This window comes from Pygoscelis adeliae, unplaced genomic scaffold, assembly GCF_000699105.1.
Source record: "Pygoscelis adeliae isolate BGI_AS28 unplaced genomic scaffold, ASM69910v1 Scaffold654, whole genome shotgun sequence".
Classification (NCBI taxonomy): domain Eukaryota; kingdom Metazoa; phylum Chordata; class Aves; order Sphenisciformes; family Spheniscidae; genus Pygoscelis; species Pygoscelis adeliae.
This window is the reverse complement of record NW_008824559.1, coordinates 77357-92553: the sequence shown is the minus strand read 5'-3', so window position 1 is coordinate 92553 and position 15197 is coordinate 77357. Positions and strand designations below refer to the sequence as shown.

The following is a 15197-nucleotide window of genomic DNA, read 5'->3' as shown; positions in this document are numbered from 1 at the left end:
GGATTTGGGAGCAGTCACAGTGCATGAGGCATCTTCGTTCTCAGTGTGCCACTGTCCCCAGCCATGGGATGGCAGCTTTGCCCCTTGTGCCCACCTGCCTGCCCTGCCAGAGGGGGTCTTGCCTGCGAGGGTGGCAGTGAGGCTGCAGAGGGACGGGGACCCCACAGGTTGTGCCTTGTTCCTCGCAGGCCGTGGCAGGAGCGGGAAGGGGTGAAGCTCCCTGTGGTGGGACTTGCTGCTCCTGGGGTCCTGCCACCCCCTCCTCTCCTGGCCCCATGGCAGCTCCCGGGGCAGCTCTGCCCCTATTCTGTCAAGGGCCAGCAGGTTACAGCCATGGCGGTTTTTAATTAAATCAAGCTGCACTGGTGCAGTGGCCCAGCCGTGCCCATCTGTTCCTCCAAGCTGTCGGGCGCATGGCACGGAGGTGAGCTGAGTATCTAGGTCGTGCCGGAGGGCATAGTGCGGCAGGCCAGAGGGGCTCTGCCGCAGGGGCTGGTGTGGGGCTGTGTCCCCCACCCTGCACGAGCCGCCAGCACATGCCTGCAGGCGGGAAAGCTAAACGCAGGGCTCTGCAGCGCTCACAGAAGCGTGGTCTCCAGGGGGTTGAGGACCCATCTTGGTGGTCCTGGCTATACAGCTGTGAGCTGGGGAGGGAGAAGGGAGGTTGTCAACAAGGCAAAGCTGGAGCTTCAATGGGTCTGTGTGGTGCCCTGTGCGTCACCCAGCATGGGGGTATGGGTGGCATTGCCTGGCCCCTGCCCTGGGGGAAAGACACCTTGCTCTGTTTAATGTGTCTCCACACTAATACCTTAATGAGGCTAGTGCTGTGGCAGGTGATGGTAATTGTGTTAATTAAGAGATTGGGTCTGTTCTGTGTGGGTTTTAGACCCTGTCCTCAACTGCATCCAAGTTGGAGTGTTTTGAGTTTGGACAACAGCAGCTTGCAACAGCCTAATCCCCTGATTATGGTAGTAGCAGCACAAAGGCATTGTTAACCAAATTAAAACAAGCTGACAGACAGATCTCCCCAGAGAAGCAGACAGAGAGCCATGGCCTCTGTCCCTGGCCAAGCTGCAGACCCCAGCATGTGACATTGCAGAGACGTGTCCCCCATGGCGGGGGAGGGGGAGGGTGTCTCGCTCACCCGGTGCCATCCCCAGCATCAGGGGTCCCAGTGGTCCTCACCGGAGCTCCCACCATGCCCAGGCCTTGAGCAAGCTGGAGACATGTCAGGGAAGAGCCTGGGCTGTGATCAGCAGCTGGGAACAGGCTGTGAAGTGAGGCTCGGGCGCTCCATCCAGCTGGTGTGTGGGGAAGGCTTGATCACCACCTGTAAATGTCTGCAGGGAAGAACCAGAGGTGTTCAACCAAGAGTGTAGTGATGGCCAAGGGCTGGCCATCAAACCCAGGCAGGTGGAGAGGATCAAAACTTCAATAGCAAGCATGAAACATTAGCATTAGTGATTGGGAGTTTCCTTGGGCTGGAGAGAGAGTCTTTACCCTGGGAATGTTTTTAATCCAAATTTGATGCATCTCTGGTAATCATGGCTGCTGGGATGGATCCCTGCAGGGAGGGATTCACGTGCTCTCCAGCCCAGGCTTTCCTGGAGTTTAACACGAGCCAAGTGGTCCCTGGGAAGCCCAGCAGCCTTGTCCTCCTGCCTTCCTTCCTCTTCACTCCTTCCTGCTCCCTGCGATAGCTTTGGGGAATTTGCAATGTGAGCAAAAGAAAATATTTCCCTTCACCATTCTGAGTGGAAAATGGGGAAATTCATCCGAAGCTGCTTCCACTCCTCTCCTTCCAATAACTGGAGCTTCTCCCAAGCAGTGAATATCACGCAGGAAACCAAGCCTGTGAAATCAGGACTGCACTACAGGCTGCGTGGGCACACAGGCAGGATCACCCAAGGCTCAGGGGTCCTGAGGAGGAGACCCTGCCTAAACATGAGTAACTTGGGCTGAGATAGAAGATGACACTTTGTGAAGCCCTGTGTCCAGCACATGAGCAAAGTGCAAATAGAAGCATCCGTGTTCCTCCCTCTTGTCCATGTGGCTGCCTGTGGACCCAGCTGGGTGAGGAAAGTGTACAGCCCCCAGCTGGGAGAGCCAGCATCCCCCTTCTCCCTGTGCAGCTCAGCTCACTGGCACATCAGCTTTCCCAAAATAGCTGTCCTTGGGGCAAGCGGGGGGGTTATCTGATCCTGTTGCTGCTCTTCTCTGTCCTTGGGCTGCTTGGCAGTGTGGAGCCCTCCAAGGAGCCTGAAGGAAGCAAAGGACAATGTCTTAGCTGAGGAGACTCAGTCTGGGAAGGGACGTGCAGAGCCCAGGAGCAGCGTGAGCAAGAGAAAATCCCCTTAAGGAGTAACATGGAGAGCAGGCCACTGACTGCACCCCACAGGCCACACTCAGTGGACCGTGGACACTTTTGCTGGAGGCAGGGGTGGAGATGACTGGTGGAGCATCCCATTGCATGGGGTGCTTGGCATGGAGGCATCATGGGTGCGAGCCCTGGCTTGCTGGCACTGCCAGGGCAGTGGAGCAGAGCTTGCTGCCTCCCCAGGCACCTTCAGCTGGTGCCTGTGCTGGTGCCAGGCTCTCCTGCTGCCTCCTGGCGTACCCCTGCTCCTGTCTGGATCAGCTTATGCCTGGTGGGCACCAGCTGCCTGTATCTTACAGCAGCCCCAGGGGCCATGCTCGGAGCCAGGCCTGACGCTGATGTGTCTGTGCAGGTTGGCATGGAGCTACTGCCTGCCAACAGCAGTGTCCCGGGAGCTGCCGTCCCAGCCGGTGCTGCAGGTTGGGCAGCAGGATGGATCCTGCCTGCTGGTCCTTGCTTCTGCAGCTGTAGTGGGGCCGTTCCCTGCTGGGCAATGGGATTGCAGTGGGAGACCTGGGCTGACATGTGCCTGTGAGCAGGTCCCTGTTGTCCCCAGGGTGTGCAGAACGGCTCCACTCCAAGCACGCTGCCTGTACGGTAGAAACCCCTTGTCCCTGGAGAGGGACATGCACCATAAGCACGTGTGTGTGTGTGCACATCCATGCTCAAGGGGCTGTACAGATGCTCCCAGATATACACGTGTGCACACTGGCAGTCTCCCTGGATCCAGCCAGACCTCTGCCAACACCTGCTCTTCTTCCCTATGCCCCTCCATGCTGCCACCCAGAGCAGCTGAGCCAAGGTGACCTGGTCCCCCTACCCCAGTCTGTGTAGCCCAGCCATCCAGGGCCTGGGGTCAGCTGGAAAAAATGTTTGTCCCAAGCAAGCTGTATTCAGCCCAGCACTGGAGGCCTACTTGTCCCAGGGGGGTTGGGGACGCTGCTGTGTTCCTCCCTCCCTTCCCTTGGTTGTTCAGTGATGCTCGTGCACACCTGGGGAGAGGTGATGCCCAGGGCCCCCACTAACCTCTCCTGTCTGTGTCCAGAGAGCCAGCCCACAACATCGGATGAGACTGTGGTAGCCGGTGGTACAGTGGTGCTCAAGTGCCAGGTGGAGGATCCCGATGACTCCTCGCTGCAGTGGTCCAACCCTGCCCAGCAGACCCTCTACTTTGGGGAGAAACGAGGTACATGCGCAGGAACTGGGGATGGGAGAGGGCTGGCTGGGGGAGAGGAGCCCACTCCAGGACCAGAGCGATGGTGGGGCAGAGAGAAAGTGGACCAGGGCCAATGGTGCCCCAGAGGATGATGTTTCCTCCTGCTCCCCACCTACAGTGATGCCACCAGGCAAAGTATGAGCTAGTGGAGGGGTGTGGTGGTACAGAGCTTGTCACTCACCCTGTTGTCACTTTTCCCCCAGCCCTGCGAGATAACAGGATCCAGCTGGAGAGGTCCACACCCAACGAGCTGACCATCAGCATCAGTGACGTGGTGCTGTCGGATGAGGGGGAATACACCTGCTCCATTTTCACCATGCCTGTGCGGACTGCGAAGGCCCTCGTCACCGTGCTGGGTAAGCCACTGGTGGCAGCCCCCCCACCTGCTCCCGATCTCCTGCCTGCTACTGCCCTGCCTGCAAGATGCTGTCCATGCAGCCGTTCATCTCTGCTACTCCCATATCCCTACCCGTTAACTCATCCTTGCTGTGTTTATTGACGTCTCTGCATGTGCATCCGTCTCTGGGTGGCAGCACACACACAGCTAATAGGCTGTTGTATTTCTTGCCTCCTCCTCTACCAGGAATCCCCCAGAAACCCCAAATCTTCGGTCATGAGCAGCCCATTGATGAGGAGAAGATAGCCCGGCTGACCTGCCGGTCCTCTGGCAGCAAGCCTGCGGCCCAGCTCCGGTGGAAGAAGGGCAACAAGGAGCTGAAGGGTGGGTGCGCAAGCAGTGGGGCTCTGCTCCAAGGGACTGGGGTGGCTGGGGAACACCATGGAGGCAGGTGGGACACCAGGCATTGCAGATGTGCCTGGTGCTGGACCACACTGGCATCCTATGCTACTGCCAACAAAGGCATGGGGACAAGGTGTCCCCTGCTCAACACACGTGTCAGCCTCACGCCTCTGCTAGGGTACTGTGTCCATCAGCTCTAACAGTCCCCTGTCCCCACAGACGAGGGCACTGAGGTGGTGGAGGACCCCAACGGAAAGACCTTCACCGTGAGCAGTCGGGTGGAGTTCCGCGTCACCAAGGAGGACAACGAAGCCGAGGTGACCTGCACCGTGGACCACGAGTCCCTGCAGAACTCTGAGAGGTCGACCACGCAGAAGCTGCAGGTCCACTGTACGTTGTGCGTGGGGATGATGAGACAGGGCCACATGGGAAAGGGGACAGGGCTGTGGAGGGGTGGGAGAGGTGGAGGAGGCCTCAGCATCACCACAGTTGAGCAGACATCACACACATGGCCCTACATTTACACATACATACAGCCGTCACACATGCATACAGGCTCATCAACCTGCATGCACAGAGCTCCTGTCACGCATAGGGGCACTGCACGGTGACACTTCCCCTGCGCATGCATGCCCTTGGTTTCCCCTGCCTGTCCCTGCCCCCTATGTCCTACCTGTCCCTATCTCCTTGAGACTTGTCTGTGCCATCCCTTCCTACCCACTTGTACCATCTCCTGTGTCCTGCCTGTTCCCATTCCCCTTGTCTTGCATGTCCCCTGTGATGACAGGGTGAGGGACATGGGAGCTGCACTGTGCACCTCCAGAGTGCCGACCCTCACGTCGGTGCACCCTACCACCCACAGGTGCACTCACGCTGCACCCCTGTACACACACAGCTGGGGCCGAGGCAGGGTGCAGGGGCAGGGTTTTGGGGTGCCGGGAGGCCCCTGCACAGTGTGGGGCAGGGACAGGCGGTCACCCAACTGTGCCTCTCCTTTTTCAGACAAGCCGACAGCAAAGATCGAGCCGCATCCCCAGTACCCACGGGAAGGCGAGAAGCTCCAGCTGCAGTGCGACGGGCAGGGCAACCCCATGTAAGGCCCCCCCTCGCCTTCCTCCTGCTCAGCCCCGCCAGGCCCCGGCCAACTCGTCCTCCTGCTGCCAGGCTCCCAAAACCACCACTTAGCCCTCCCCAGAGCTCAGGCAGGGCATCGCAGGTAGCACTGTGTTGGGCTCAGGGCCAGGCACCCCACGGAGAACAGGCAAAGCCCCTGTCCTCTCCCTGGAGCAGCAGATCCATCCCAGCTCATCTCTAAATGGGGTATTTCCCTCCTGCTTAAATACTCCCACACCTTTGTTGCCCCTTCCACTGCCCGGCCAGGGACTCCGCTCTGCCCCAGCCCGCCCAGGGTGCTGGGGAAGGCGGTGGTGCCTCACCGCCATCCTACTTCGCAGCCCCCAGGAGTTCCTGTGGGAGAAGGAGGGCAGCGACGTGCCCCTGCAGCTCAGCTCTGACAGCGTCCTCATCTTCCCCTTCCTCAACAAGAGTGACAGCGGCACCTACGTCTGCACAGCCACCAGCTCCATGGGCAGCGTCGTGGCCAAGTACAACCTCGACGTCAGCGGTAAGCGGGGCCGCAGGGCACCCAACATCACCCAACTTCTCCCAGCAGCTGCTGGATGGCACAGCCACCTCCATCCCACCTGCGTCTCCCTGTGAAGGGGTGCATGGATCCAGGGAGGGCTGTGGTGGAAGGGGAAGCTTTGTGGTGCAGAGTGGGTGCGTGCATGCAGCTGAGTCCTGGCACGCTCACTGGCAGAGCGCTGCATCCCCAGCTCCTCTGGCCACATCCAGCCCCCCTGTCCTTCCCTGCACTGTGCAAGGCCGCTGCCTGGGGCTGAGAAGGGCAGAGAGCAGTTTGGGGGAGTCAGGGCAGGGACATGGCATGGCCCAGGCTGAGCTCAGTCCCTGTTGCCTCCGATGGGGAGTGGGAGAGGCTGCGATGGGGGAACTGCAGGGGCTGCAGGCAGGACTCTGCTGGAGTCCCTGGGATAGGAGGAAAGGCCAGTGCTCCTGAGCCTGTTGCAGGAAGCCTCTGCGTGTTGCCACCACAAGCCAAAAAGGATTTCCAGACGGCACTGACCCCTCCAGACCACGAGGTGCCCTGCCAGCCCTGTCCCAAGCTTCTGGAGACAGGCCCCATGGCTTGCCCTGAGCCGCTGGACCTGCAGGCTTGCCTTGTGTCCCATGTCCCCAGAGTGTATCACCAGTCGACACCCATCCTCGCATGGGAAGGGGCAGCATGCGCCGCCTCCTGGCACGGTGCCATCCCCTCACCACCTCCCCCTGCCCCAGCTGTGCTCTGCCACCGTGTTTGTTGTCATTGTGCCCTGCTACGTCCAAGCTCCATGTGTCGCACGTGGAGCAGAGCTGTGTGCTGCGTGGGGCTGCGAGCGCTTCTCCAGCCCATCCCTGGCTGGTGGCGGTGCTGCTCTGGCTCCTGTGCTCAGCACCCAGCCACTTGCCCGGCAGCTTTCCCATGTTGGTAGGAGCCTGTTTCCCTGCGGTTTTGGCCTTGGATTTGGGGTTATCCTCCTCTTCTTCCAAATCTCTTGCCTTCTCTCTCCTCTCTACCAGCCTTGGACTTTCCATCTTCCAGCACTTGTACATGTTCCAGGTCTTCCCTTTCCCGGCCCCTTTCCCTCCCCTCCTGTTTCGGGCACTCTTGGCATCCTTCCCCTCCAACATGGCTGTGGGTAGAGGGAGCGCATGGCAGCAATGGCACCTCAGGCACCCTGTCCCCCTGAGTACCTCTCCTCTGCCTGCCCAGGATAAGCCCCTAAATGCCCAACCCTGTGCAGTCATTCCTTTGTCACCCCTTGTGTCCCTCCCATCCCCCTGGATGCGGGGTCTGCACAGGGCGCTGATTCCTGAGCCCGGCTGTGAGCACAGAGCAGCACCCAGAGCCTTCCGCACCCATCCAGGAGCAGAGCAGCCCCTAGGGTGCTCAGCAGGTATCCGCAGGCTCACAGCAGCATCCGGGGTGCTCGACACCGTCCATGAGCACACAGCACCCAGAACACCAGTGTCCCTCACCTGCTTGGTGTCACAGCCCCCGGCAGAGAAGCTCCACATATAGGCTTGATTCGCCCTTGTCAAATCCCCCCTCTTTTTCCCCAGAGCCACTCGGGTCTTGGGGTCAAATCCCCCCTCTTTTTCCCCAGAGCCACTCGGGTCTTGGGCACCATCACTGGAGCAGCCGCCTTGCCCGGCTGAGCCCTCGAGCCTGCCTTGCCACAGCAGCCACCTTGCTTGGCTGTGAGGGAGAGCGGGGACGGAGCAGTCCCCGAGGGTGTGCATAGGAAAGTGCAGGTGGCACCTCACAGTGGGTGACACTTTCCGGCCACTGCAGTCCCAGGGCTCCCAGGCAGGAGGGTCCCAATGGGGTCCCTCACAGAGGAAGGGGTGACCAGGGGTGCTGGCAGGGTAGGAGATGGAGGGAGATGTTCACAGCAGTGTGTCCCAGAGGACAGTGGCAGGAGAAGAGGAGTGGGACCCGTGGCCAAGAAAGGGGTCATGGAAGGAGCCGCTGAGAAGAACTGGTCCCATCAGGCTGGGGGGAGCCGGGGTCCTCTCCGATGGGCTCTGTCACGCCTCACTGGCACCTCCTGGGGTTGATTCGTGTCCCTGTGTTTTTGTTGTCCTCCCCAGATCTTTCCCAGCTCCCCACCCCACACGTTCACTCCACTCCAGCCCCTCCGCCGGGCCCTTCCCAGCCCATCTCTCATGCTTCCATGGCCACCGCTTCATCCTTCACTCCAGCTCCCATCCAAGGTACCGTAAGCTCCTTTTCTGTCTCTTTACGGACCCGCTGCTCCCCAGCCCGGTGGGAGAAGCTCCACAGGAGGATGGTGGCCCAGCCCTGGGCCAGGGGCACCCTTGCCATGTCCCAGGTTCCCAGCCAGGCTCCAGTCCCTGTGCAACTGCTTGTTGGCATGTGTGGACTCTGCAGCCACCATCTCAGCACTTCGGGGTGGTGGTACGCAACAGAAAGAGCTGAGGCCCCAGAGCCTGGGCTGCATAATGGTCCTTCAGCTCTTCCTGGCAGGTTGTGGCAGCAGCTGCCTGTGAACTGCAACCTGTGCCTTGTGTCCATGTGAGATGTCCCTCCATCCTGTCGCCTTCCCTGTTGTCTTTCCCACCCTGTCCTGTCTGAATGCTTCTGTGGCTCTGTCCCCCAAGAGCTGGCGGGGCACAATGAGAGTGGAGTGGAAGGAGGATTTGTCCCTGTGTACCAGGGCTAACGCAGGATCCCAGCACAGACTGCGCTACAAGATGCGGCTGACTTGGGACTGGCCTTGGGGTCCCACCTTCCTTGGGGTGCCGTCTCCTCCTGGGGTGCAGTGTATGGCCATGCCAGCCTGCATGTCACCTTCCTGCTGGCATGGCGCAGGGGAAGAGTGAGTCAAGCCTGGCTCTACCATGTGCTCAGCCTCCCCTTTTGGGGCAAAAATTCCACCGTGAAGGATGGGGCAGTGGGATCATGGCTGTGCCTGAAGGCAGAGATACCACAAGCTGCACAAAGCATGTTGCCGGTGCTGCTCCCTGGGACACATCGCAGGCAGCTGGGCACAGGGATGGGTTTGCCCATCACAGCTCTTCTTGGTTGCCTTCTCACCCAGGCAGGACTCCCAGCGCAGCCATTGGGGCTTTTCTTGGCTGACTCCCCACAGGAGCTGGCACTGATGGCCACTGCTTTCCCCTCCTTGCTTCCCCCGCTGCCTTCCCTTTCCTTGCACCTACCTCGACAGCTGTCGTCTGCAGCAGGATCAAGCTGATGTCACTGATCCAAGCAGGATTGGGCCCTCCAAGGCACCCACCTGCAGCTCTGAGCGATCTGTGGGACAAGCAGCAGCCTCTGCCACGCAGCAGGGTCCACAGCATCTCCTTCTCTCTGTTTTCTCTCCCTTTGCTGTCTGGGCAGATGCCAGCCCGGTGCCCTCAACCTCCAGCACGTACCATGCGGTGATCGGCGGGGTGGTTGCCGTCATTGTCTTCCTCCTGCTCAGTCTTCTCATCGTGTTGGGACACTACCTGATCAGACACAAAGGTACGGGGTGCGGGAGCTGCACATGGAGGGGCACGGAGCCAAGACCCCCGTGCCACATCGGAGCAGGCAGCGCAAGGTGTGCTCACCCCTCGGTGGGTCTCTGGGAGCAGGGCTACTTCCCCAAAGCGAGTGGGCAGCGTGGGGCAGGGGTGAAGAGAGGCAGCTCCCCATCCTGCAGACTTGCCCCGTGTCCAGAGAAACCCAGTGCAGCCAACAGAGCCCTCCTGGGTTTGGGGGCTGCTGGCCATGCCCGTGCTGGCACCAACCCCAGCGTGGAGATGTCCCAGTGAGTCCTTGGAGCTGGGCAGCACCAGGTGGAGACAGCTTCTACCCCATTTCTCCATCTCTCGTTTATGGCTTGGTATCCACTGCTCCGGGACTACCCATGCCACTGTCCCCGTCTGTGCCTGACCCCACCTCCTCCCTCTCCCTGCCCTCCTCGCCATCCCTCGAGCCCTCCACCTTGCTCTTCATCCTTCCCCTCCACCATTTGCATCTCCCCATCCCTGGACTTTTCATCCGCCCGGCAGGTATGTGCATAAGACACGGGGAGACGGTCACATCCAGACATCGGCAAAACCCAGCAGAGGTGATGTGTGAGTAAGAGCACCCCATCCCTGCCCTCTGAGCCCAGCAGAGCTGCCGCCTCTGCCCCATGCCATGCCAGCTCCAGGGGCAGCCGGGAGCTGGAGCCTCCTTGCAGATGGCAGTTTTGCAGAGAAACCCTCCAGTTTTCTGAGGGGGAACAGGGACAGGGATGCAGGGAGGGGCAGACAGTGGGGAGGGCAGGAGACGTGCCTGGAAATGCAGGCAAAGGCTGCTGCCTGCAAAGGGGAGGCAGTTTCACCCTCTGGCTAGAGTTGACTGCAAAAGCCTTGAGCAACCCAGGCGAGGCTCGGTCCCCGGGCAGGGCTTGTCCCAGGGAAACCGGTGACTTTTCCATTTCAGGCCAAACCCAAAGGACTTTCCTCTCGCCTCCACTTTCCAGCCAGCCCTCGCGCTCTGCCACTGGGGCCCCTCCAGGCAGCCCAGCCTCCCCCTGCTTGCGTGGGAGCAGGGTGCCAGGAGGGCCCCCTCGTGATGCTGAGCCCCTCTCCCCACCCAGGTACCTACCTGACCCACGAGGCCAAGGGGTCAGACGACGCCCCAGACGCTGACACGGCCATCATCAATGCAGAGGGCGGCCAAGCCAGCAGCGACGACAAGAAGGAGTATTTCATCTAGGGGTGTTGGAGAGAGTGAGAAATGGAGCCAAAAAACCCCGATGGAAACGGAAATCAGACCACAAACCCCACTCAACCCAACAGATTTTCTCTCACGCCCGGCATGGGCAGATGGACGGACAGAGGGATGGCGGGACAGAGAGCAGAGAGCGACCGGCCTCAGACATGATGCTTCTTCTTGAACTTGTACAAAACATTATTATTACGAACAGCAAAAGCCCTGGCCCCGTTTGCTTGCTTGCACCTCCATCCCTGTGACCAGCGCTCGCGCAAAACACAGACGAACCAGTGAGTGAGCAACTTTCCTTCTTCCTTTGGACCTTTGCTTTGGTTTCGTGGCTGCTCTTTGCTTTGGGCCTTTGGTTGGGATGTTGGGCTGGGGTCAATGTAGCTCTTTCCTTTGTTTCCCTCCATTTTGGTTTCTCTGACATCCAAGGATAAAATCAGTTCCAGGCTCTGGTACAAGCTCGGGGCAGCTGGGCAGCCCCTCTGTCACGAACGCTCGCCCTGTGCCTCCCACCGAGAGCCAGGACCCACGTTCCCATTGCTCCCCCAACCTCAGCTGCTGTGTGATGGCCTCAGCCCCAGCTGGGACAGGGAGCATGGCCGGTGGGACAGGAGCGGGATACCAACAGGCAGCATCTCTGCATTCTTGGCATGTGGCTGGGGTCAAGTGGGGAGGGACCCCAGGCCCCTGCCCTGATTTTATCCTTGGTGGTTCTTGTTGAACAGTGTCCATTTGGGAGGAGAGCTGTCCTCGTGCAGTAGATGTGTGAAGGGGGGGATGAGCTTCCAGGGTGGGAACCGCTGAGGCCCCCAGAGAGACTGGGAGCTGCCAGGCACTGCAGCTCCCCGGTCCCACCCCAGCGGGAGGGGGGAGGGCAGAGGTTTAGGGGCGAATCCAGAGAAAAAGCCCCAACTTTACAAATTCTCAGATTGGAAACATCAATTTAAACCATCTATTGAGATGTTCAGTGCAGGAGGCCACAGCACTGGGAGCACGGGGCAGAGCCAGGAGAGCCAGTGGGCCTGTAGCCATCGCCACTTCCTTCTTTGCTGGGCTGGCTCTGGGGCACCCAGAGCCTCTGGAAAGGTAGTTTAGACCCTGAGGGTGGCTTCAACCAGAGCTGACACAGCTCATGGCACCACAGGAGCTGAGCTGAGCTGGAGACAACCTGCTCTCCAGCGCAAGCAGCCTAGAGCAGCATGAGGCTTGGGACTCCTCTGGCCAAGGAGATGTGCAGAGAGGGTCTCCACCGGGGTCAGCTTCTTGGAGCTGTCTGTCCCCCTTCCCTCCCCAGCCCCTTCCCAGGGCAGGTGTGAGTTTGGAAAAGGCCGTTTCCCTCTCAGCTCCAAGGGCTGCAGCCAACAGTGGCCAAAATGCCTGGGTTTAGTGTCTCGGTAGTTCGCGGATCTCCAAGAAGGCTTGGAGGTCTTGCCCTACCTCCTACCTGTTTCATTATCTCTTCCAAGACAAAAATAAGAAGCTTTCCCAACCTCTCCAGCATGTCCCCAGGGTCTGCTTGGCCCACCCCAACCACACACCCACATGATGGGGCTGCAGGGGGTTATGCACTCCAGCATCTGCAGAAAAACCCACATCCCCCAGGGAGCCAGGCCCCATCCCTCACCCTTGGGATGAGGTTTTCCAGCTTCCCAGGATCCCAGCATCTCTTGGTCTGGACACAAGGGGTTTGCAAGAGCTGCCTTTCAGCTGGGAGCCCGTTCGATTTCGGGTTGTCTGGAGGAGGAGAGGCCTTTGGGAAGGAGCAGAAGCCCTTGGTGGGTGGGTAACCTCACCTTGGAGGTAGAGGAAGAGCTTGTGTCCTCCACCATGGGGTACCAGGTGCCCATGGGGCAGGTAGTGCTGCTCCCATCCAGACGCTGTGAGCACATGGCGCAAGGAGGATGCCCACAGGAAAACCATCGCAGAGCAAGCGGGGCTGGAAGGGGGCTGGGGCCAAGCAGGCGAGGAAGAAGAGGCATGGCTTGGTGGCAGGCACAGGGTGTGAATGAGCGATGCATTTGTGGCACATGCACAGATGTGATTAGGTTCACTGTGGCTAAATCGTGTGTCAGGACCATGCAGGCAGCAGGGTGTTAGCACCACAAGAGAGAAGTGCACAAAGCCTTCATGGTATATGGCGAAGAAAACCTGCGGTTTTCTTGACGTTGTTCCTCCCTTCCTATCTCTTTGGAGGAGGACATTGGCCTGGAGTCCCAACGGTAGCTCTGAGCTCGTTTCAAGGGATGCAACCGTTGCTGCCGGAGATAACACTGCAGATGTCGATGCTGTTAACTACTCCACTGCACACTGAGCATGTATGAATGTGCGACCTGACGCTTCACTGAAGATCTTTAACATCCACTATCGAATAGAAGTAATTCCTTCAAATAAAAATGCAAGGACATGTTTTCAAGTACAGTTTAATGTCATTGTAAGTCTACGTGCTGTAGATCGTTACAAAGAAAGCCCCAACCCAGGGGTCTGGGAGGGAAGGGGGTTAACTGGTCCCTAGGGAAAAGGAGGTGGGAGCTGACGTCGGACAGGGAGCTTTGTGCCCCTTTGAGGCAGCGCAGGCATGGCCGTGGCCAGTTTCTCCCCAGCACCGCTGCTCCAGAGCTGCTTCAAGGGCTGGCACCAGTGGTCACCGCTTTACCCTGGTGAGAGAAGTCAGGATTTGGCCTTTTTGAGATGCTGCATGGTATGGGACATGGCAGGATGCAGCACGGGGAGGACTGGGCACAGGCAGGGCATCGGGGTGGGACCTGCTGCCTGCAGCAGATGTTAGCAAAGGATGGGCTGGGTCTCACCCCAGGTGGGCCCATTGTCCTGCTACAGCCATGGTGAAAGGCTGAGCTATGGCCCCAGGCGTCGCAGGTCCTGGGAGAGGTGGGAGCATGAACATGAGGCTGCATCTGCAAGCAAGAGCCAAAGGGCTTTGATAGATGCAAGGGAGCAGTAGACCCTCTGCCACAGGCATGAGGGCAAGGGAGATCCCATGTCACGTGTGAGGGGTGACAGATACACCAGGTCACACGTGTGAAGAGGGAGATGCTGTGGGATGAGTGCGAGGGGTGATGGGGACACCGTCATGAGGCTGCGATGGGGCATGTCACGGTGTGGGAGGGTGCAGTGATGGTGCACCCACCATGCTGCCGGTGGAAGGAGAGATAGGACACACCATGTCATGAGCATGATGGAGAAACCACTTTGTGAGTTTGAGGCCCTGATGAATAGATCATGTCATGGGTGTGAGGTGTGGTGGGAAACACCATTTTGGGAGCCCAGGGGCTTGGTGGGGTACGCCGTGTGTTGAGACTTCTGGGGTGGTGAATACACCATGTCACAGGTGTGCAGGGGAACAGGTACACAGCCATGAGTGGGGGCACGATGGGTGTCAGTCGTGAGCTGCACCACGCCATGAGTGTGTTAGGGTGATGTGAGGGGGGGGTTGATGGAATACACCCTGTGTTGAGTCTGAGGCATGTGCTGTTGTACATGTGTACAGCACTGTGGTACACCGGCTCAGGGCTGTCAAGGAGGGTTGGGTACACCATGTCATAAGTACAAGAGGTGATGTGGGTCATGTGAAGGGGTGAGAAGCTACACCTTGATGCTAGCATGGGGGTGACACCACACCATCAGCGGCACGGGGAGGCAGCAGGGCACATGGTGTCACTGATGTGGCCGATGGTGGATGCGCCGCACTGCGGAGGGAAGAAGCAAGGGGGCAGGCAGTGCTGCTGGGGCAGTGACATGAGGGACACACTACCACAGGGGAGAGGAGGCACTGGGCTCCTGTCCCTCCCTGCCGGTGCCCAGAAAAGCCAGGTGGTGTCACCGCGTGTCTGGGAGAGCCCAGGGCACCAGCCACCTCCCTGGGCCTTGGTGGCCCCTTCGGGAGCAGGGGGTCCTCGTTGACCACACGGGCAGGGGACCTCCAGCCCCATGTCCACTCTGTGCCACCATTGTCACCTGTGCTGGGCCTGGGGTATCCAAACCAGGGTGCAGCCAGGGCCGGTGCTGGGGAACCGAGGAGTATTCGGGACCCTGTGGTCCTCGTTTGCAGCCAGGCCTGTTCACTCCCGCTCACCAGCCCTGGCGAGGCTCCAGCCACTTCCTGGCCGGCACTGAACTCTCAATAGACACGAAAGCCATATTTGTAGGGAGCTCTGGAGACGCCATGGGGCGGCAGCAAGGCAGGGCAGAGGATGGTCTGTGTTGTTGTGCTGTGTTCTTGTATGTACATAAAAGGGAGACAACGAACATCGATGTGACTTTATAACCTTTCTAATATCCTGTGCTAATCTTGGAAAATAATCCTATAAATATATCTGGATTACACACATTACCTGTCTGCGCGTCTCTGCTTCTGCCTGCGCACACCGGACACTGCCAGGGCCTGGGAGGTGTCGTGGCTGTGACCCCTCTGGGGCAAGGGGGAACAAGGGGCACAGAGGCCAGGGGAGGGGCAGAGCTCAGCCTGGTGGGGGGGACACGGCTCACCCTGGTGCACAGCATGGGAGGG

General features: G+C 59.4%; 1 protein-coding gene across 1 annotated transcript; it reads left to right on the top strand.

Moving 5' to 3' along the window:
- Positions 1-3422: 3422 nt before the first annotated feature.
- On the top strand, positions 3423-10666 carry CADM3 (cell adhesion molecule 3; the record flags this gene model as incomplete). The annotated part of the gene is made up of 8 exons (XM_009322024.1): positions 3423-3563; positions 3797-3949; positions 4177-4314; positions 4552-4722; positions 5335-5425; positions 5787-5956; positions 9317-9442; positions 10548-10666. Coding segments are annotated over 8 exons (1109 nt in total), but the record flags the coding sequence as incomplete, so codon positions are not given.
- Between the last annotated feature and the right edge of the window lie 4531 nt (positions 10667-15197).